This window comes from Epinephelus lanceolatus, chromosome 18, assembly GCF_041903045.1.
Source record: "Epinephelus lanceolatus isolate andai-2023 chromosome 18, ASM4190304v1, whole genome shotgun sequence".
NCBI classification, from domain to species: domain Eukaryota; kingdom Metazoa; phylum Chordata; class Actinopteri; order Perciformes; family Serranidae; genus Epinephelus; species Epinephelus lanceolatus.
The window spans coordinates 32335895-32359013 of record NC_135751.1 but is presented as its reverse complement, the minus strand read 5'-3'; the positions used below and the strand labels follow the sequence as shown (position 1 = coordinate 32359013).

The following is a 23119-nucleotide window of genomic DNA, read 5'->3' as shown; positions in this document are numbered from 1 at the left end:
TACTGAATGTTAGAAGCAGATTTGATTTTTGAGAAAGGAACTGCAGCTAAAAAAATTGCACAGGAATATGTGATTTAAAGTTCCAGTGTTTAAAAATAGTTTGACATTTTGGGAAATGCACGTACTCTCTAAGATTAATGCCAATATCATGTCTGTACGCTGAATATGCAGCCAGCTAACTTAGCTTAGCATAAAGAAAAACTGGCTTCAAAACCCACGTACCTGCACATTTAAAGCTCACTAATTGTGCTATTATATTTCAATTGTTTATTTTAATTTAATTGTTAAAAATGGATGGCTTTGTATGGTTCATTATGTGCACAACTGTTTCATGGTCGGGGCCAATAACTTCCTGGAGTTTCTGGTCTGGCGTTTTTATGCAAAGCTAAGCTAACTGGCTACTGACTGCAGCTTTTAGCAAACAGACAAAAAAGTGCATTTTCATAAATGACAAACTATCCCTTTAAATTATATTTTTTGCTATGGAATGCAAAACAAACATTGTCTTAAAGCTACGGCTGTGTTTTCCTGATGGATAATAGGCAGAATGCAGAGCTCGGATACTTTCCGCACAGCTGGAAGTTACTGTAGTAGAAAATTGTCCCTCTAAGACATCAGCAGTAAACCTCAGAATTAAAGAGCGAGAGCTTCTCTGAAGACTTACTCCATGGCACCAGCTGTTCCCTGGTCAAACAGCACACAGACAAAGTCACGGCAGAAGACACAGCGAGATCAATTTCTCCACAGGGTTTAGCCTCAGTTGACCAGAGTGCAGTGCTGCTGCAGGACCAGTTTCAGGGTGGGCAGCTCTAACTTTTTCATGACTGGGAAAACCCTTATGTTCCTGCTCTCATTACAGCCACTTGCACGTATTACTGGTTTGTTAAAGGCATTCTGGAAAATGTTAGAAATGACTGGAGGTAGGAATAGATGAAGCAGCTGGAAGGGAAAGACGTCATCATAAAATAACCCATGACAAGGGGATAATAACGCCCGAGGGTGGAATTTACCTTTAATTGTATGCAGTACGCTGGTATATTATTCATCCCAGACACACTCTGTTCCAATATTAGCAGCTTCTCATTCCTGCTGTCTGCAAAGTCATTGTTTTGGAGTGTCATACTGCAGCCAGAATGAGCTGGCATTTCGTTTTGCTGCTTACAGTAAATAAATGTGATTTCTTGCAGTATTTGCGTGCAGAGCAGATATCACTTGGTAGAGTGTGGAAGTTTGGAGAGTCTGGGAAGTGCGACATAATACTATGTTGACGGCAAGGTCAAGAGCATCAAAGTGGACTTATACTTTATGGCCACAGTGGCACAATTGCTGTGACTAAAATGAGACCAACACTTAAAACACTGTTGAGCTAGTTTATGCAGCACGTTTTCTTTTTTTTCCTGCTGGAATAAACTGCTGTCTTGTCTCAGCCAAACAGCTCTGGTTCAGACTCAGGTCAAACAGTACTTTATAAATAATTCTTCACGTTTGTTCATTCCTGCTTGCGGCACCAGATGGCCGAAGCTTTACAATATCACAACAACTTGTGTAGCATTGTGTTAAATGCCCATCTTTTAAACCTATCTTAAATTGACAGTCAGATATTTACTGTTGTTTTTGTGTATCATTTTATCAGTGTTTTCTTCATGTCGTTCATGTGGAAATGGATCAATCAGGCTGACTGGAGTGTAGACTCACGATGAAATGATAAAAATAGCTTCACATCGCTGCTATGACATTCTGTTTAAAGCTGGAAGACATCGCGGCCAAGTCCAACTCAAGGGACACAAAAGTAGAGCACCAAAACACACAATTCTTTTGTTCTCCAAACCCCAACACATGAATGTGACAATTTGGGGTTTAAATTGGATTTGGACTGTGCGACAGACTCCTCTGCTACTGGTAGCAGCTAAAACTACAGGGAGTATCCAGGTGGTGGCCTCAAGAAAAGAGCTACTTTCTTTTTTGTTCACTTCCTGGTGCGACAAAAAAGACCCAAATTCAGAAGTGACTGACTTTCCGAGTGCCTGACCCAGGTGCAGGGGATCATCTGAACTCTCTCAGCCTCATTAAGAGTTCAAATCTATAGCGCAGATACATGGCAGAAGTGTTGGATTTTTCCTTTATACATTTTGGGCTAATAGTATGATTGTTATTTTAAGGGTTCATTATATAACTGATAAACCCATTGGTATGGTCTGGAAGGAGCTGAGACAGTCACAGCTGAATCAGTGGGGGTGGTCATGGATAAACATCCTATTTATACATTTCCTAAATACACATGAAGACGGAGGAAATAAATTGTTAATGGATTTGACTGAGCTCAGACAAACTTAGACTGTGTGCTTTTCCCAAGAAGCAAATAAACATAGCAAGGATAGTTTGGGATTTTTTACATGATGTAGGACTTGTACGAAAGATTTAGTGGGGTAGTCATACTATAAAAAATATGTGCGATAAAGCTCTTTTAGAATGAGAAAGGTGCACAGTTCTATGCAGGATATGCAAAAACATTAATCAGGGGATGTGCAAAAGTTCATGGTATAGCAATGATGCAATGTCATGATGCAGTGTCTGCAGAAAATAAAGAAGAAGAGAACCTGATTATATTGCAAAGTCAAGAGCTTATGAACGCACCCCTGGCAAAGTGTAATTAAGCAGCAAAATCAAAAAGGACACAGAGGGTGTGACATGACAGAGGTTGGGAAAGTGGATGAAGGGAAGACGGTAGCTTTCAATTCAAATTCTGGTTAGAAATGTTAACGTCTGTGGCTCACAGACAGACAGTGATGGATTTAAGGAATACTTCATGCTCCAAATGGCTTTTGTATATCGATTACTCACCTTCTTACGTTGCATTCATGAAGAAAACTGTTTTTCTTGCATGCCTCGGGCAAACAAAGAATCCAAAATCTGAGAAAATCCTTGATGAAGTGAAGTCACAACAACAGCAAAGCTATGTCAAAACATTTGTTGACAAACTCTCACACAACTTGTGCTGTATCCAAGTCTCATTTACCCAGTCATATGCTCAGTACATCCCAGACAGACAGCCCTTTCCAAGAGGGAACTGAACCGAAAGTAAAAATTATTCATGCTCTTTCTGAAGTCAGAGTCCATTAACAAAAACAGTAATTTTACCTCAGTGAACCAGGAAACTGCTGGACTACCACTGCTTCGATGCAGATAGTTTGTGTTCTTGCGTGACTTTAATGAGTCTGAACTAACCCTTCAAAACACCAAAGTCAAACAGTGACACAAACCTACTGACTAACTAATCGAGGCAGTGGTACCAGCAGCTCCTGTGTACAGCGAGGTAAAATGACAGTTTTTGTCAATGGACTCTGATTTGAAAAGACCATAAAAGTTTCACCCTCACTGCAGTTTTTATAGTACTGTTGTAGCAAACAATGCATGTGTTTGGGAAGTACTGATCATACAACTGGATAAATAGCCCCGTTTCCACTGAGCAGTACAGTACAGTACGCTTCTCTTGCGTTTCCACAGTGAAAGGTTGTGGATGGTACCAACGGAACCTTCTGTTGGGGTACCTAGTACACAGATCTGGTACTAAAAGGTGGAGCTGTGAACACTGCAGACTGTTGATTGGTCAGTAGAGGACGGTCACTCTGCTCAGGGCTGAGTTGTGGCTGGTTTTGAGGCTCATGTACAGAGTTGGGTATAACGCGTTACAAAGTGACGCGTGAGAGTACTTTGATTACTTTTTGCAGTCACGAGTAACCTAACGCGTTAGTTTGCTGTTTGAGTAATCAAATACTTAAGTATATTTTCAAACAAGACATCAGTTACTTCCGTTACTTTTAGAACGCTTGTCCTTCAGCTCCGAAACAGCAATGGCTGTTGTTTGGTTCTAATAACGGAGATAACGTTAAACCTATCAGTCTGAAAGAAGTCACGGAGCTTGTGGCTCCCTACGTGGTCGGAGAAATGCTGCCTTTGTCTATGGTGGAGTCTAAATAGGTGGAGTAGGACTCGCTGACAGACATATTTCAGACTCAGGACTTGCATTATACCTGGTACACGCTACACGCTGGTACTCACCAATTATCCCTGGTCGTCTTTCACGGCGTGTGTGATGTCATCGGGTTATTCTTGTCCTATTTTTATCACTTTTACTATTATTTGAGTCACTGAGTCTGTTCATGTGCCAGCTGACATGTTGTTGTAGTCGCCTAAAAACGTCAGCAGATGGCAGGAGCTACATTTGAAGCACCATAAGTAAACTGTCAAGCTACTGTATCTTCCACAGGAAGTTGTGACAAATGTTTCAAAATAAAAGCCTATTTAGAAAATGGAGGGATTCTCTCAGCCGAGGTTATAAGGGGCTTTTAATTTGAAACAAGTGTTGAGTTTGAAATGACGGTGCGATATGTTAACTTTACAAAAAGTAAATATATAAACACACAGAGGGATTAATAAATAACGGACCGTCTATAATGTAGTCTGTTTCAAATGAAGCTGGGAGCCTCTGCAGTTGTGGTGAGTAAAAGTTCCGCCGCTATTTGTTAATGTTATTACTTTATGTCCGACCGTGAGGATGTACCATTGTTTGCTAGCTTGATGCTAATGACAGTAACATTAACTCAGCGGGTTGACAAAGTGCCTCTGCTGTTTCACACCATCATTTCCCCCTTTTACTCTGTGTGGTAACATCCCCAGAGGAAATATTAAAAACGCCGGGGTGTTGTTGTCATACAGTTGTCTACGGCAGCAGATCGTTGTGTGTTTCTACTGGTCAAAGTGACGGCTGTGATGGGAGAACTGGATCTCAGTGAAGGGCAAGTGGTCCATAACTTTAATTTTGGAGACAAAAAATGTAGGCTTAGCGCCCTGTGGTCCATTGCCCAATAGGAAATGTAGAATACTCAAAAGTACTTTAAAAGTGCTTGAGTTACTTTTCTCAGGGAGTAACGTTGGAAGTACTTTTAAAGTAATTGAGTTACTTTACTCAGGGAGTAACGTTGGAAGTACTTTTAAAGTAATTGAGTTACTTTACTCAGGGAGTAACGCAGTAAAGTAACTGGTTACTTTTTTAAAAAGTAACGCAGTAACGTACTTTGATTACTTTTAAAGTAACCCTTACCCAACACTGCTCATGTAAACACTGTTACCATGGAGAGTTGTATTTGTTGTCTATAACTATAAGATAAAAGGATGTTTTGTTGCCTCTCACAGCAGCTGGAGTCTGAAAAAAAAAACTTAATTCACTGGGCCAACTGCCGGTGACTTTTAAGTTGGAAAGTGAACTTGTAATGTTACTCAGTGCATGAGTTGACGATGTGAATCCATCAACACACCTTTAATGTCACTGTGACAACTTTGAGTATTACTTTAGTTTTTATATGACACGCACTTTTAGTAATGAGTGGATCTTCAGCATTTATGTACAGTATATTGATTTTGGACGGGTTATGTGAACGGCAGATATTCTAATCCTCACTCAGAGAAAAAAAAGTGTAGTGGAGTGTAGTTCCTGTGGGCTACAGCAACACTAAACCCCTGAGCTTGCCTGAGAAGGACTAAATGCACAAACCCGTTATTTTTAAATATCTCATGGAGAGAGACTCTCACTGCAGCCTGTTTCATTTTGTTCAGAAAATGTCGGCGTGCAACCTCGCTCTGTAGACGATAAACGAGGTGCAGACTTCCATATGTGTCACTGGTAACAAGGAAATACAGCGAGTGCTGGACAGAGCAGTGAGTGACAACAACCCCACCCACATTTAAGGGTACTGTTGGCGGTGGAAATGCTAGGGTCTAGGTACCATGTCTGAAGGGTTACTTTTAGTTCCAAAAGTACCATACCTAAAGTGTTTGGTGGAAACGGGGCTTATGATACTGCACGAGTTGTGTGAGAGTTTGTAAACAGATATGGTCACCTTGACTTCAAATCAAGAATTTTCTGTTTGTGAATTCATTCTTCACCGGAGGCATGCAAGAACTTTTCTTCACAAATTCATTGTAACTCCGGGTGAGTGATTAACCTACAAATGATCATTTTTGCAGAGAATTTTCCTTTAACTGAGCCCTAAATTGAGTGATGTGACTATGGTAGTCTTAAAAAAGTCCAACATGTTGTATTAACTTTCCTTAAACATAGCAAGGAGTTGTTTAAGAGGTTTTTTTTCTCATTCAAATGAAATGTTGTCTGGCTGACATTGAAACTACCCACCGACTGAAAGGGCAATCATTCAGGTCTGTGATTGAACCATGATTGATGCTACTGTATGAGCAGTAAATCACCCCGTAGCCTGCAACACATTTTCAAATGTTCCCACAATTTCACAGTGTCACCATTAAAGTAGGTGGTGCATGAAATGAAGTTCCTAAAGGCAGAGAGGGGACAGGACAACTTTTTTTTTTTTTGGCAGATGGGCACCATTGCCAAAGGACTTTTACCATCATTAAGAGCAGGATCCATTTCACTGGTACATGTTTTTAACTGTATGTCACGCTCTGCTTCCTATCAGTTTGTTTTTAGTTTATTTGACTGATGAAAACGACGAACCTCAGCTCTGTAGGGGAGATAAAGAAAATAAGGGGTTTATAAATCACTGCAAACCAAGCGGAGCAAACAAAACAACAGCTTAAAATATCAAAATGACAAGGGGTGTCAGCGCTGGATTAGAATACTGAATAAAAAACGACAACAGAACAGAAAAAACTGCAGCGAGAGCAATGAAACGAGACAGGATGAAAGAGGTAAACATTAAAGCAGTTAAACCGGACCGTATCAGGTGACAGTATGTCTCTCACAATTAGAAACTGTCCTCCGCTGCACTCACTGTTTCTGTCTAAAAAATGTCCATCAGAAAAAGTCATTTAACATCAGCAGCTCTGGTTCTATTGAACATAAAGCGTGACACTTCTGCTCTGTTACACGCAGCGACACGGGTTAATGCAGTTCAGATCTGTTTGCTGGCCCCTCGTGTGTGTGTAGTCATGAAGGGCTTTATGTGGCATTTTGAACCGGCCAATAATCTCGTGTGCTTTCGGAATTTGTGTGAGTTGACGGCCTCGCTTCACATGGCGATGGATAAAAGCCACTGTACCGGATAATAGAAGAAGAGAGGCCTGGCGAGGAGATTGATATACAGAGAGCGAGAGAGGAATGATGTTGGCCTTTCACCCGGTAGTAATAGGCTGCGTCAACATCATTATGGGCAATATTTCATCTGTGTGTGTGTGTGTGTGTGTGTGTGTGTTTGCTTTTAGATCACCAACATGGAGGATGATCCTAACTGGTACACAGCTGAGCTCCACAACAGAAAAGGCTTTGTGCCCAAAAACTACATCAACCTGCGGCCACACGCGTAAGTACACACACACACACACACACACACACACACACACGTCTGCAACGCATCTGTAAAGCACATGAATACATTTCACACATCCAGCACTGGTCCATCTAAACAGCTCATCAGTGAGTGTGTGCCGCTCGGGGCCTTTTCTGCTCTGCTTTGGACATCTGCACTCCGGCATAAGGCAGCCTACCCAAAGGGACACACTCACTCGCTGTCTTACGTAATCACACATGATACAACTGTGTGTGTGTTTACAGTGAAGCTGCTGGTACACCCTGTATCTCCATCAGATGGTCATACACCAGCTGGGCTCCATTTTTTTTTGCTGTGACAAACACTAAACTGGCAACGGGGCTCGTTAATGAACACTGATGCACGGTCCAGTTGGAGCTGCTGAGTGAAGTTTGTGCACAGCGTTAAGGCTATGTCTTTTTCCCTCTCCCGCATTTCTTCACACAGCCAGAATCCTGACCCCACGACCCCAACCAAGAGAGTCCTGTAATGTGGCATCCATATTGGATGTGCTCTCCCCTCATTTGAGCCATCAATCTGACTGCGGAGCACGGGCTCATGAAAGCAGAATGTCATTTATGCAAACCTTGCATCCAAACAAACTGCTCTACTAAGCAAGACTAATGAGCGAAAAAAAAAAAGAAAAGAAATGAAAAATGGTACCATTACTTGCGCTTCACAGCTGACAACTGAAATCCGGCATTTTGGGATTTGTTTGGCGTGCATATTTAGCAGCGTGCTTAAAAATAACTTCAGAAATGTGCTAATTTAACTTTTCCTCCCTTCAACCTCTCTTTTATTTCCCTGTCAGTGTTGATCTCTGCTGTTGAGAGCTGCTTTGCTTTTAAAGTCTCATTATTTCCACTGGAAATACAAACATCAAAAGTTATGATATCCAAACAAATGTTTGAATGTGTGCAGAAATGTGTTGCAGCTGCACGGATCCCAGAAAAACACAGTTCACACTCACATATATAAAACAGTAAAATCAATGACTTGTTTCTTTCTTGCTTACAGCTGGTTTGCCGGTCGTATATCTCGCGGTGTGGCAGAAAGTCGACTCAGACACAGGGAGTGTGGGGCGTTTCTGGTCAGAGAGAGTGAGAGCGCACCTGGAGAGTTCTCCATGTCCGTCAGGTAGGAGATAAAGGATCTTTCAAGAGTTTATAGTGTGCACATTTCAGCCCAGTTGTCAAAGGAAATAATGGCGGTGTACGTTTCTACAACCACGAACATGTTACATTTGCATCATAAGTGCTATATTGTAGGTAACTGGACTTGCTTGCGTTTCTTGAAGACAAAACATCTTCAAGCAAGAAACCCAGCTGCCTATGATGTAGCATTACCATGACCTGGATGACTGAGAATTGTCACTGTCATGTTACATTTGCATGTTTCATAGGTATCAGGTATCATATCAACATTATGACGTGTCACATAGGCACGTGATTGAGCAGGTAATTGCTTTGCTTCCACCGGTTTTTAAGGCACCAAGTATGTGTAATTTTTAGAGACCCATCGCTGTCTTTTCTGCAGCTTTTTAGCCCCTAGACTTGGATATTCTTAAGCGACCCATGGCGCTTTATGCTCCTGCATTTCAGCCCCCAAATGTGGGTTTTTTTAGCGACCCATTGCTCTTTATCTCGCTGCATTTCAGCCCCCAGATGTGGGTGTTTTTAGTGACCCTGAGGCTCTTTATCCCGCTGCATTTCAGCCCCCAGATGTGGGTGTTTTTTAGCGACCCTTGGCTCTATATCCTGCTGCATTTCAGCCCGAAAATGTGGGTGTTTTTTAGCGACCCATGGCTCTTTATCCTGCTGCATTTCAGCCCGAAAATGTGGGTGTTTTTAGTGACCCTGAGGCTCTTTATCCCGCCGCATTTCAGCCCCCAGATGTGGGTGTTTTTTAGCGACCCATGGCTCTGTATCTTGCAGCTTTTTAGCCCCCAAACATGGGTGTTTTTAAGGTAGTCATTTCTGTGTTTGAAAGGAATTTTAGGCACAAAAAGCAATTGTTTATTACCAAAACATCACTGCTTTTCCTGTTGGGATACTGGCACGAAAAATGGTTGCTTTTTACGGAGACATTGCTGCACTTCCTGCCAGGACTGTGCCCCCCAAACAAGGTAATTTAAGCCAAAACATGATCTTTTCCTAACTATAACCAAGTGGTTATAGTTAGGAAAATCCACTACATACTGTTTAAATGCAACTTATTTGTAGTTTGCAGAAACATACAATGCCAACATTTTTCTGGTGACTGGGTTGCACTGTATCCTTAATAAGCCTGAGAGCTAAAACTCTTAGGTTTTTATGACATGCTCTTCCTATTCTCAATGCATCCTCTTATTACTGCAGTGTCCTTGTTCCTCCATCGGGATCATTAAAGTTGCATTCAGTCTCTTCTAATGCAGTCTAATTCAATTAGCAGACCTATGCAAATATATATTGTATGCTCACATCCCTGCGCATGCAGCATTGTTGTCCCTTGTTGGATCGTTAATAACATTTCGAGTGTGTGCTTGTAGACTTTATGTTGGTGGCAGGGGATCAGAGGAGCAGGCAGAGGAGGAGGGCTGGAGGATAAGGTATGGGGAGGAGGGTAAGAGGATCCGCAACCCCTCTGGCCTGATGTGAGCTAATCCTGTCTGGCACACCACGGCATCTGGAGCTGCTGATGGGGCCGATCGGTTGTCTTGTCAGGGGGCTGACGCCGGTCAGGGATGCAGCTGAGGCTTGGTGTTGTTTCCCGGGGGTTGTGTGGATATTGGAGGTGGAGGGTGTGTGTGGAGGGGGCGAAGGGGGGGTGTCTGGAGATTGAGTTTTGGCACTAAAGGCCAGACCTGGAACTGAGGGTTGGCTCCTCTATGGGGTGCTGGTGCTGTAACTGGCTTAAGTCGGGGGTTAAGAGTTGGATTTGTGGGTTGTTTTGTGGTTGGTTGTAACAAAGTCTGGGCATGATATCTCTCACCCAGTGGATTTAGGACAGGAAAGGAAGCTTCCTGCATTAAGAAAATCGAAAGGGAAAATTAAAGCGAAGGCAGAGAAGGGAGGTGCTGCGTGTAAAACAGGTTTGCCAGGAGGGGACAGAGAGGATTTTAAAGCTGCTTGTTTTATTTTTTGGCTGTTTGCTGATGCCTCTCTGGCTGTTGTTGCTGGATGGTGTAGCAGCTTGAAAATTGGGTCAGGTGTTTGTGTGAGTGTGAGTGTGTGTGCGGTCCTCGTGTGCTGACAGCTCCCCTGTCAGAGGAGACGTCCTGACAGCAGTAACTGTGGAAACTTCAGCCCCGGCTCAACTCGGCTCAGCTCGGTCCGGCTTTGACGTCAGCCCTTGAAAATCGGATACACTTTCACACGCCACAACAAGTGAAGCCAAAAAGGGACTTTGTTCCATAATTCACTGGAAAACTGCTGGTGAAGTTAGAAATTATGCAACACTGTGAATGTAATGTAGGGTTGAAATACAGATTTGTGATGTTTTCATTGAAATCTCAGGGTCAGTTTCACCAAAACCTTAAAGGTGGCACAGTGATGCAGTGGTGCGCATTGTTGCCTCACAGCAAGAGGGTGCATGTTCTCCCCGTGTCACCGTAGGTTTTCTCCAGGTACTCCAGCTTCCTCCCACAGTCCAAAGACATGTAGATTATTGGTGACTCTAAATTGCCTGTAGGTGTGAATGTGAGCGTGAATGGTTGTCTGTCTCTATGTGTCAGCCCTGTGATAGTCTGGTGACCTGTCCAGGGTGTACCCTGCCTCTCACCCAATGTCAGCTGGGATAGACTCCAGCCCCCCTGCAACACCAAACAGGATAAGCGGTGCCGGAAATGAATGAATGAATGTCACATTAAGGTCAAGGAGAGGCACCGTGGTTCATTCTCACAGACATCACTTTAGTCAGGCTGTTGTCATGCACTGTTCTTACACATACCTACAGAAAGTAATGCATCAGAATTCGTATATAACTCATGTAGTTATGAAGGCCGACTCTTTTCCTAAACCTAGCCTAACCGACAGGGGCACTAATTCATTAGATATCATAAGATGAACCGTTGTATGAGGATACGTTGTCTTAGTCCATCATGGAAGTATTTTATGGTGTTAAAGGTCTATGTGTGAGGATGTCAGGATTGGGTGTCACTGTGACATCATGTTATGATGACAAGTAATGCTATTACAACAAATCGATTTCATCATAAACAGTCACCCCTGTTGCCACCTTTGGGATTTAATATGCTCTCAGGCTTCATTCCCAGCAAAATAAATAAATAAAATCAAACAATGTAATGAACCATCAGAAAGCTGTTATTGCGTTATTGAACATTGCGGCCTTGTTTATCATTCTAATCCAATCCAATTATGAAAAATGCACGCTGGGGACTGGGCTATAGCCACGGTGTTTAGAAACACTGAGGTCAAGGTGAGGATGAAATTTTTAGGTAATCAGGTAATTAAGAGGTTTAAAAAGCTTATTCAGCCAAAGGAGTAGGATACTTTTTTCAGGCCATAAAGGAAGGCTTGATTCTTGACTTTAATCAGCAAGTTTAAAGATAGATTGCTTTCACTGGACAACAATTGAATTTAATCGACCTTTCAATAAGTTATGTATATTTGTAGGCTTAAATATATTGAGTTAAAAAGAACATACTGGAATTAGCCTATAACATATCCACAAATGTAGAATGGATGCTTACCAACCCAATCCTTGTATGTTTCTGCAAAACACGGACAAGTTACATTTGTAGGTTATCATGTAGTACATGCGTTGAAAGTTTCAACAACGCTGTGGTTAACATGTGTCTAGGTTTAAGCACAAAAACCACTTAGTTATGGTGACAAAAATATCACATTTGGGCTTAAAAAAACTTGGTTTTGGTGGCCAAGTGCCGGCTGGAGAGGCCTAAATGACCTAATTCACTGGGCTGACTGCCGACAACTTTTAAGGCGGAATGTTTACTTGTAATTTACTCAATGCATGAGTTGACAACATGAATCCATCGACACACCTTAAATTTCACTGTGACAACTTTGACCATTACTTTAGCTTTTATTTGACACACACTTTAACTAATTAGTGGATCATCAAGCGTTTATATATTAATTTTGCTGGATGGAGCAGTGAGTGACAACAACCCCGCCCACATTTAAGGGTACTGTTTGCAGTGGAAACGCTAGGGTCTAGGTACCATGTCTGAAGGGTTACTGTTGGTTCCAAAGGTACCATACCGAAAGTGTTTGGTGAAAACGGGGCTAATGGTACTGCACAAGTTGTGTGAGAGTTTGTAAACAGATGTTTTGTCGATATCAATTTTGACTCGGATGGCATAATCCTCACTCAGAGGAAAAAAAGCATGGTGGAGCGTTGTTCCTGTGGGCTACAGCAACACTAAACCCCTGAGCTTGCCTGAGAAGGACAAAATGCACAAACCTGCTATTTTTAAATATGCCATGGAGAGAGACTCTCACTGCAGCCTGTTTTAGTTTCTTGTGAAAATGTTGGCGTGCAGCCTCGTTCTGTGGACGATAAACGAGGTGCAGACTTCCATCTGTGTCACTGCTGATGAGGAAATACAGTGAGTGCTGGACGGAGCAGTGAGTGACAACAACCCTGCTCACATTTAAGAGTACTGTTTGCAGTGGAAACGCTAAGCGGATCTAGGGTCTAGGTACCATGTCTGAAGGGTTACTTTTGGTTTCAAATGTGCCATACCGAAAGTGTTAGGTGGAAATGGGGCTTTATAGTCACTGATTAATCTAATCTGCATGTCTTTGGACTGTGAGAGGAAGCCAGAGAATGTGGAGAAAACCCATGCTGACAACAGGAGAACATGCAAACTCTGCACAGAGGGGCTCCCCCACCCTGGGGTTCGAACCCCCCACCCTGGATTCAAACTGGGGACTTTTTGTGGCACTATAGCCAATGGAAAATGCTAGAAAACACTCACATTTGGTGGCAAAAAAAGCAGCTGGAGAAGCAGCAATGACTCATGAAATCACATCCATTTTTGTTGTTCTCTAACAGTGGTCTGCAGCCATATCCTCCACCTCACAATGGCAAAGTCAGCCTCTATACTCCACCACTTTAGATTCCTGATACATATGAAATGTACAAATGTAATGCATTTGTGATTTGCAAAAAATATACAATGCCAATGTTTTCCTCTGGTGTCTGGGTTGTATAAAAGCTTTCTGGGGTCTGCATTAGAGCTGTATTGCCCACAGACAGAATAGAGGGGGCCTTGTTTAAGTAGAGTTTCTGTTCAGATTACTTTCTGAAAGGTGGTTATGAAAGAATATGTGGCTGGGGACTAGCTTCAGACTGTGCCAGCGAATCTGTCCCAATGGGTTATTTAGTAGCTTATTTTTGGAAAGTGGAGCAAAGTGATGCCAACCTAGACTCTTATAGACAGAGATGAGGAATCCATTTTGCTTAGCTGGGCTTTCACAGTTCTCTTTGACCCAGAAACAGACTGACCCAAAGGATGGGTTTTTATCTTTCCTGTGTCTGAGTCTTCCAAAATGCCGTAACATAGGTCTAGTCTGAAAAAGAAAAAAGACACGTCTAGAGTAAAGGAGCTCAGGTACATCGACACAGTTAAAAGGCAGCATGATATATTCCTGGTTTTTGTTGGTGGGGTATTTTTCAGACTCTCGCTGACAAGGGACATAACTTTCACTTTTTCTCAAACGGAAAATCTCACTTCCTCCTTCGCACTCTGTCACAATCACTATCAATATCAGTCCTTCCACCTACACGTAACACTCACAGCTGAATGTAACAACTGTAAAAGCTGTGCACTGTCTCTGTGAGTCATCAAAGGACACTCTTGGAAATCAGTAACAGCAGCAAAAAGCAGACGGTGCACATGGAGGGAAAGTGGATACACTCTGATAACAACCACAACATGATATTTGAAGCTGGAGCGCACCTTTGTTTATTTCAGCTGTGTGGTCATTTTGCTTTTCTCCCTGAAACAGTACTTTTTTATTTGTGTTTTCTTTCAATCAAACTGTAAAAGCAGTCAGCACTTTCTTTTTGATTGCTGGGTGTCTCGTCGTCTGATAGAGCTCAAGGTCGTTTCACCGCAGCTCAGCCCTCTATGTGCTTTTGACATACTGTTATTTGAACAGTATGGTGGTGCGCCCACGCGTGCAGACACATACACACAGAACATTTGGTTTTCCTGTGGCCTTTGTCTTATCAGTTGACGGTCATGTATAGAACAAAGGACATTGTCTTTGCTTTCACATTTGGATATGGTTTGTCTAAACCAAATGTATATGTGTGAGTGTGTATGTGTGTGTGAGAGATAGCTTGAGTTCTGTGCATTTACTCTTGTCCCTCAGGGAGGTCAATCAGAGAGTCTTTCCTTGAGATAATTATTGTTAAAAAAATGACTAACTCCTGCCCCTTGCTACCACTGGGACACAGAGTGATGACAAAGTGTGATGACGATGACATCACTGCAGGTATATTTAAGTGTTGCCTGTATTTTTGGCCTTAAAAATCCTCCTTTGAGTGTGGAATACTGTAAATACTGCTCACTAAAACAGCCTGAGCCGTTTGTCTGTTGTTGTGGCGTTCCACTGTGGATGCCACCATTTTTGACATGGCCTCCGATATCACTGACTCATGCCTCCAGTGCCTGATGGCTCATACAGCAAAGTGCTGAATCGGGCTGTTCATTCAGCCTCCTTGCCATCACTCATCATTAGACTTTTTACAGGGTCATTACTCCAAAGAGGAACCTTAAAGGGAACTGACCCTTTAGGCTGTGCTTATTTTACAGATTCATAATCTTCTTTGAGCTTTAAGTAACACACTGCGGACTCAGTGTCCCATGAATGTCGTCTTCTTGGGAGGCTTGATAACCCTCTGATAAAAGCAAAACACATAGTATATAGCTGGACAAATAAATGTATGTGGAGAAAAAGTGAAAAAGAACTGAGGGAAGAAATGAGTCAGCGAAGTTATGCAACGTCATTTGGGAATAAATATACGGTGCTGGCAGCAATTAGGTTCATCTTCAGGTGAAATTCTCCTTTAAGTTCTTGCTTCATGCACATCCAAGCCACGAGAGCAATAGTTGACACTTTGGGAAATACTCAAATACTAATTACTTATTTCCGACGGAGAGATAGACGCTCTAATACACGAGAGTGGTATCTTCTAATCCAGTCCAGTCACCAGAGGAAAATGCTGGTATTGTGTGTTTCTGCAAACCACAGATACATTTGTTTGTTTCATACGTATCACACTGATGTTTCTTAAGTGAATTAGCATATGAGCTGTCTTTGCATCTGGAGGTGAAGGGGATGGTAGATGGTGTGTCACCTTGGTGAAATAAAATAATAAAATGAAAACTGGTTGTTTTTTTGGCAGGTCATTGCTAAGGATAGACCGATACATCGGCTGGCCGATATATCGGGCCGATATTTGAGTTTTTTACTTGTATCGGCATCGGCCGATACGCGCGTGGGTTTGCGGATTTATTTTTCCCTGGCACTTTTTTTCATTTGAAAGTATGTGGTTAAGTTGAACAAAGCTGTTGAATCCTACTGTGTACAGTAGTTGTTGTTTTATTTATGCTTCAGCTTAAATATTTGTTTATTTTCTAAAGACATTTACTGGAAGATTTAAGAGCACTGAACTTTTTTTTTTATTTGAATGTATAATAATAATAATAATATTCTACCTGTTCTACCTCAACTTTCCATCTTGTTTTAGTATTTTTTACTGTTCAATAAATGTTTCTTATTTTAAACTTGAGACTTGTAATATTTGTTATCATTGTGTCATTTTTTTTTTATGTAAATTGAGGGAGCAAAAGCAGTATCGGCCCCCAAATATCGGCTCAAGAAAATCGGCAGTCCATAATCGGTCATCGGCTAAGGGTGATGGAAAAAAATCGGTATCGGCATCGGCCCTAAAAAATCCATATCGGTCTATCCCTAGTCATTGCTATGTTTCTAGCCACCAAATGTGGGCGCTATTTTGTGACTCGTTGCTGTGTTTTCACCTGGGATGGTGCCCCGAAAAGTGGTTGTTTATTGCCGAGACATCACTGTATTTCCTGCCGGTATAGTGCCACAAAATGCAGTTGGTTATTATCCAGACACTACAGTGTTTCCTGTCAGGATAGTGCCACGAAAAGTGACTGTTTTTATAGAGACATGGCTGCATTTCCAGCCAGATTAGTACCACAAAATGCAGTTGTTGTTTTACCTAAATGCCAGGATAGTGCCACAAAATACAGTTGTTTGTTACTGAGACATTGCAGTGTATCCTGCAGGGATGGTGCCAGGAAAAGCGATTGTTTTTGACAGAGACATTGCAGCATCTCCTGTGAGGATAGTGCCATGAAATGTGTTAATCTTTTGTGGAGCTATCACTGCATTTCCTGCCGGGACTGTGACATCAAAAGCATTGGGCATCTTAAGCCAAACATAATCTTTTTCTAACCATAACCAAGTGGTTTTCGAGCCTAAAACGTTAGCCACAGCATTATTGAAATGCAAAGTGACATTAAGTCTTGCATCTGCTTCATAATAACACACAAATGTAATGTATCCATGGTCTGCAGTGACATACAATGCCAACATTTATCTTGGAGACTGAGTTGCTAACTCTCACAGAGTACTAGAGGTTTTGGAAATATCCCCAATGAAGATGACTTTGCCAAAATTGTAGTACCAAAGAAAACCTATGATTTCTATGTTATGTTGTTTTGTTTTCATCACTGCTTTGACATTTGTAACCGAAAGAAAAAAGTGCTTCTTCTTTTCTTTGTTTTCAGTTGTCCAGTTAGGCTTTTACAGCTTGTCCCACTGCTCAGTGGCACCAATTGAATACCACAGTTCAGTGACCTACACACAATTGAGACAGACTTGAGAGAGACAGAGACATAAATACAGAGGGAAATAGAGAGAAGTAGAATATAAGAGAGATGAACAGAGACAGAGGGAAAGAGCAAGCCGCGACTGCAGATAAAATAGACAGGGGAAGGAAGCGCTTATGGTGGGTGGAGGGGGGGTTGCATGATTTAACTTTTTTATTTCTCTGTTTTCTCATATTGACAGTGGAGCTGAAATAAGACCAGCCAGTCCTCTGGGAAATAATCCCCCCAGAGGGTCTCCTCCTTTCTTTTCTCCATCTGTTTTTTTCTCACTTTATTTTGTACATATTTCTCACTGCCTTTCCTCTCTGTCCTTCTCCTCTCTGGTTCTGGTGATGGAGTGGTACATAAACCCAAGTATAAAAGAAAAACAATTGCATGTCATAAAATCATGAATGCATGATTTTGTTTAGCCCTAAAGGGTCTCCATTTAACAGACTTTAGTTTGGGTCTACAGTGCTTACCATGCTACAAACTTAAAGGAGTATTTCAACATTTTGGGAAAAACAACTGTAGCTGTGAGAAAATGTTTGACTCCCATCATATAGCAAACAGTTTTGCCATCTTGGCAACTTTCTCGCTAGATTTTCAGACCCTCTTAGTGAGTGTTGCATTATAGTAGATAGTATGTTATAGTATAAGCACCATAGCTCTTATGCCATTCAAATGATCTGCTGAGCGATTGTTTTTAGATTGGTGCAGAAATTAATCAGATTTTTTTCACTCCCGCTTCATTCTACTTAAGCCAGTTTTGGTTAGATACCTGAAATAAGGTCTGTGGTTAAGACAAGCATAAGAGATTTACATGTTTTGTTCCACAACATAAAATAACACCAGTAAATACCTTACTTGAGAATCTTGAAGCTGTTAGGCCACTAAGCAGTTGCTAAGTGGCTAAATGAGACTACAGAACATCATCATGCCAAAAACATCTTTACAGCCTTGTGGTAGCGACATTAAGTCAAGATGCAACCTTAGTGTAGTTCGTTTATAGATAAACGTTAGCTTTTTACGTTTGATGACTGTAATTGCATTTCAAAAATCATAAAAGTGGTGTTAACTTGTGAAGATTATCTTGCTAAACAACGTGTATTTTTTGCAATAATCCAAAATCCAACTGAAAAATCCCACAGGCTTTTTGTTGAGGGGACCAGGGTTAGCTAACGTCCGTGTTGGCCTACAAAAAAAACCCATCATCCCTGTGGCACTGTGAAATCAAATTCAGGGAAGTTTTAATACTTCCATTAATGCACGATGATATCATCAATATGCGAATGAGCATATGGCGTCTTCGGCGAATTTTAGCCCTTTTTGGAGCTAGTGCTAGCTACTTTAACTGGAAAAGAGCTAGCAACACTGATAGCAAAAAGTAGTCTTGTCTAAAATGAATCCTTTGTTATTCTAGAAAGTATGCTTACTTGCGTTTTTTTTTGCTAAGAGTTTGATGAGCCAATTGATACCACTCTCATATCTGTACGATAAATATGATGCTACGGCCAGCAGCAGCTTAGCTTAGATTAGTTTAGCACAATGACTGGAAACAGGGGGAAAAACCTAAGATAACTCTTCACAAGAAAGCAAAAAATAATGATTCACAACATGTCAAACTATTCCTTTAAGAATTAACCATATACAGCAGCCTCAAAATGTGTACAATCTGTTTTTTCAGAATGTTGCTAACTAGCGTACCCAAATTGCTATAGGCTGGTTTGGCTAGTCAGAAAAGCTGTGGCTCTTTCACTCTGTCTGTTGAGACTGAACTAAAGTGATCAGATTATTTCTCTCCTTGAAGCATCTCTGGCTCTGAAAAACTATTATATAACTCAAATCTATATTTATTACAGGATTTTTTTATTGCCAGTTGCTGATATGAACTCCATCTTCTGAAACTGATCTCAACCAATGTCAGCAGCTCTTGTCTGAACCCATCATATCAGTTTATCCAAATTTTCAGGCTGACACAAACGACTTCATGGTTTAAAAAGTATAAAGAGTTAGAATTGATGCAAGCTATAGAGATGGGAGTTTGCTATTTCTGCTTTTTCGCATGAAGTCAGTGTTTGTTTAGGTATATGGTTGATTGTTTTATAATAACTGACTTGAGAAGAGAGTCTTTCTCCCTCTTTTAGGCCCATATCATCTCCGTCTGAAAGGCTCCTTATTGAACCGTCAACACACTTTGGACTAAATTGCTTCCACCGCAGATCTTTTATCACTCTTCACCTCATTCGCTCCATCTCGGCACCCTGTCTGCACACCATCACACACACACTTCCTCCCTCTGCCCTCTCTCGTCATCCATCTATGGAGACGGGTGATGGCTAATATATATTGATGCTGCAGGAGGAGCTGAACCTCTGAGTCACTGACACGCTTGGTTGACACACTTTCACAAACTCACACACACCACACTCAGCCTGTGATACACGAGATAACGGGAAGTCAAACACGCCAACCAGAGACGCGCGTAAACACTGATGTAATCAGTGATTTGTATCGAGCACATGGGCTGACGAGCACCCTGATAACTCCCTGACACCACCATCGGTTACTGATACACTCTCACAGTCACAGAGTTAAATTGACAGCTGGAGGTGTCAGCGCGGCCGTGTGAAGGATTCCAGACATCTGCAGCGATTTAGAAACTGAACAGCAGATTAGAGAAAGGGGGGGTTGGCAGGATGAGAGACAGAGACAGAGATAGAGAACGGGGAAGTGAGACTAGATTGATGGGGAGAAAGTGGAGAGAAAGATGGACGGATGACCTTCATGCGTCTTGAATTGTGCTGGCGCGGAGTTAAAGTTTTATAAATAACTTCTGTCCTCATCTACCGTGTATCTCTCCCTCTGCATTCTATCTCTACATCTATATCATTTTCTCTCTTTCAGTCTTTCTCATTCTCCCTTAATCTCTCTCTCACCCGTTTCCTTTTAGTTGGAAAAAGAAAATAATCTCTCTATCGCTGTGGGCCTTAATTACACTGGATCAGGGGGATGAGAGGGCACTTGGAGAGTGTGTATGTGTGCATATGTGTGTGTGTGTGAGTTCGTGATCAAGTTGAGACAGATGCTGTCTGTGTTACGCTCGTGCGTCTCTGATGTCTCTGGGTAATAATTAATAAAAACGTCTACATGGCACCACCTAACGCTGATATAGCTGCAACATTACATCTGCTTTCCCTCATCCTCCTTCCCCTTCCTCTTTTTTTGACGCCTAGTCAGTGATCATGATGATGTAAACAACCCCCAATATGAGCAAATGAAGTATTTAAAACATTTTTATTAATTTCCCATTGTTCATACGACCGTATAATGACATGTGGGAGGTGTTACATGACCTTTGTAAATGTTTTGTGGTTTTTATTCTGACTGTTTTCTCTAATTTTCCCATGGTCCGTGCCTAAATTTCAAAGTGCATTAGTTCACTCTAGTGGTACAGAGTTGGAGTAGTGTTTTGCACCGCAGGGCAAATTGAGCATGAAGATGTGATGTTGTAGTTTAAGGGTTGCTTAATAAATATTTGAAGCCCTTCTGGTTAGCTATACAGCGACGCTGCAAGGTACATTATTCCTCTGCTGACACTGTGTGTGGAATTGATATGCAAAAATCAAGATGAAATATTTAAGATCTTTTTTTGTCTTCCAAACTTCACTACCATTATTACCTGTAATAATATGGAAGCAGACAAGAAACATAAATATCTGAATTTTAACAGCCACTGATGCATTTAGCCACTTAGCCACGGATGCTGCAAATTCTAAAACGTGGATGTTTCACACACATCTTCACAGATCATCTCTACAATCAGCACAGCTACAAGATTAGTGTCACCAATTCAGTATCTGACCAAATGTCTCCCCTCCTGTTCCTGAGTTATGTTGTTGAATAATGGACAGAAAAATGTTTTTGTAGAACATTATGACATGATGTCATAGTGACGTTGACCTTTGACCTTTTGGATATAAAATGTCAGCATTTAATTTGATCCTATTACACATCTGTGTTACATTTTGTCATAATTAGCGTATGAATTCTTGAGTTATGGCCAAAAACATGCTGTGTGAGGTCACAGTGACCTTGGCCTTTGATCACTATGTTGTAATTAGTTCACATGTTTGTCCAAAGTAATTTGAGGAAATTCCCTCAAGGTCTTTTTGAGATATTGTGTTCACAGGAATGGGATGTACGTATGAACAGGAAAACAAAATGCCTTCAGCCACGTCTGTTGCTGCTGTGGAGGAATAAAAACTCAAATTTCAAAGTTAAACAATAAATAAATAAAATAAAATAGTAAAAAAAAAAAAAAAAACATTGTTCAAACTGAACTTGTCAAATTCAGATCCAAAAATGTATCATCTGTTGCATGAAAACCTAAAGTACAGACAGGCTATTTGTAATTCTAGAGTAAATAAACCAGAGGATCTGCAACCTCTGTGATGATAATCGTCAAAAGTATTATTCAAACCATCCATTTTGTTTGAATTAATTTTATTACAATCAGATAAGCCAAAAGTAATTTGTGAACTAGGTGTTTTTTTTTTTGAAGAATGGCTTTCCTTCATTTAACTAACACTGATTGTAGTTTAGGCACTCTGTGTCATTGTTCTGTTATTGTATATAATGTTTGTCCATACCATAAGATGTTGTCCTGAGTCAAATTAAAAAAAAAAAAAAAAAAGACAAAATGACTTCTGGCTGATAAAACCACGTAGCTGGTCACAGACAGACTGTCAGTCATGTGACCCGTGTGAAGAAAGCATCTCAAAAACCCACAGATGACTACCACAGAGAACAGCGGCACTTGTTCCCCCCAGTTTGTGCTGTTAATGTAGAATCTGACGTCTACTATCTGATGTTCTACTAGAATTTTTCAATTTTAATTTTTAGATCTGAATTTGACCAATCAATTTTTTTGTTTAATTCTGAAACTTGAATTTTTAGTTCTGAAATTGTGAACATTGTAAAAGAAATTCAAATACAGCTTTTGAAATTGCAAATCAAGAATTTTTTCTATTTTAATTTCAAAGAAGTGAACTGGGATTTTCAAAGTAAAGTATGTCAGTGCTATGAGTGGTGGTTTAAATTGCAGTATCAAGTATTCAGTGGTGATTAAAATCTAAATACTTATGTCTCTTATTTGCTTCCATATAATCAAATGCTCTCATAGATTTTACGACATGTTATATCTTGAGTATTTAGGAAGTTTTGATTTTATGTCTAATACAATATTGCTGAGTTAATGGTAGCGTGTGCAGAGTTTCGGTGTAATTCCTTTATGTTTTAACTCACACTGGTTTGCCAGTTTCTCCCACCATGTGAGAACCAACTTGAAAAAAAAAATGTATTAATGATGATAAAAATAATGACAATGCATTTTATTTTTAGGCGCCTTTCAGAGCACTTAAGGACACCTTACAAGACACAGTTAAAAGCAGCAGCAATGTATCCATAGATCATAAAATCAAACAATTATGTACAATACAATAAAAGTTAATAAAATGACAAGACAAAAATCATAATTCTAAATATTAGGTGTAATATCATCATCATAAAGTCAACATCAGTGCACGTCACCATATGTGTGTCTCCATTAAATCAGACTGAAAATGGCAGCTTGAAAAGGCGTGTTTTCAGACGGGATTTGAAAAAAGAAAGGGAGTCAAAATTGCAAAAGTCATGGGGGAGAGATTTCCCAAACGGCTGAAGGCTCTAAAACCCATGGTGGTCAAGCAGGCAGATGTGATGTGAGTTGGATTGCAGAAGAGGATTTAAGAGTGGGCAATCCACCCTTTTTCGGCTGAGGACCATGGCCTCAGACTTGGAGGTGCTGATTCTCATCCCAGCCGCTTCACATTCAGCTGCGAACCATCCCAGCAAGAGCTGGAGGTCA

General features: G+C 41.0%; 1 protein-coding gene across 1 annotated transcript in view; it reads left to right on the top strand.

The window, feature by feature from the left end:
- grapa (GRB2 related adaptor protein a) overlaps positions 1-23119 on the top strand; it is a 48477-nt gene that overhangs the window by 680 nt on the left and 24678 nt on the right. Inside the window, exons 2-3 of the mRNA XM_033644750.2 lie at positions 7234-7331; positions 8355-8474. Coding sequence (XP_033500641.1) covers positions 7234-7331; positions 8355-8474 — 218 coding nt within the window. The remainder of the gene's footprint in view (positions 1-7233; positions 7332-8354; positions 8475-23119) is intronic.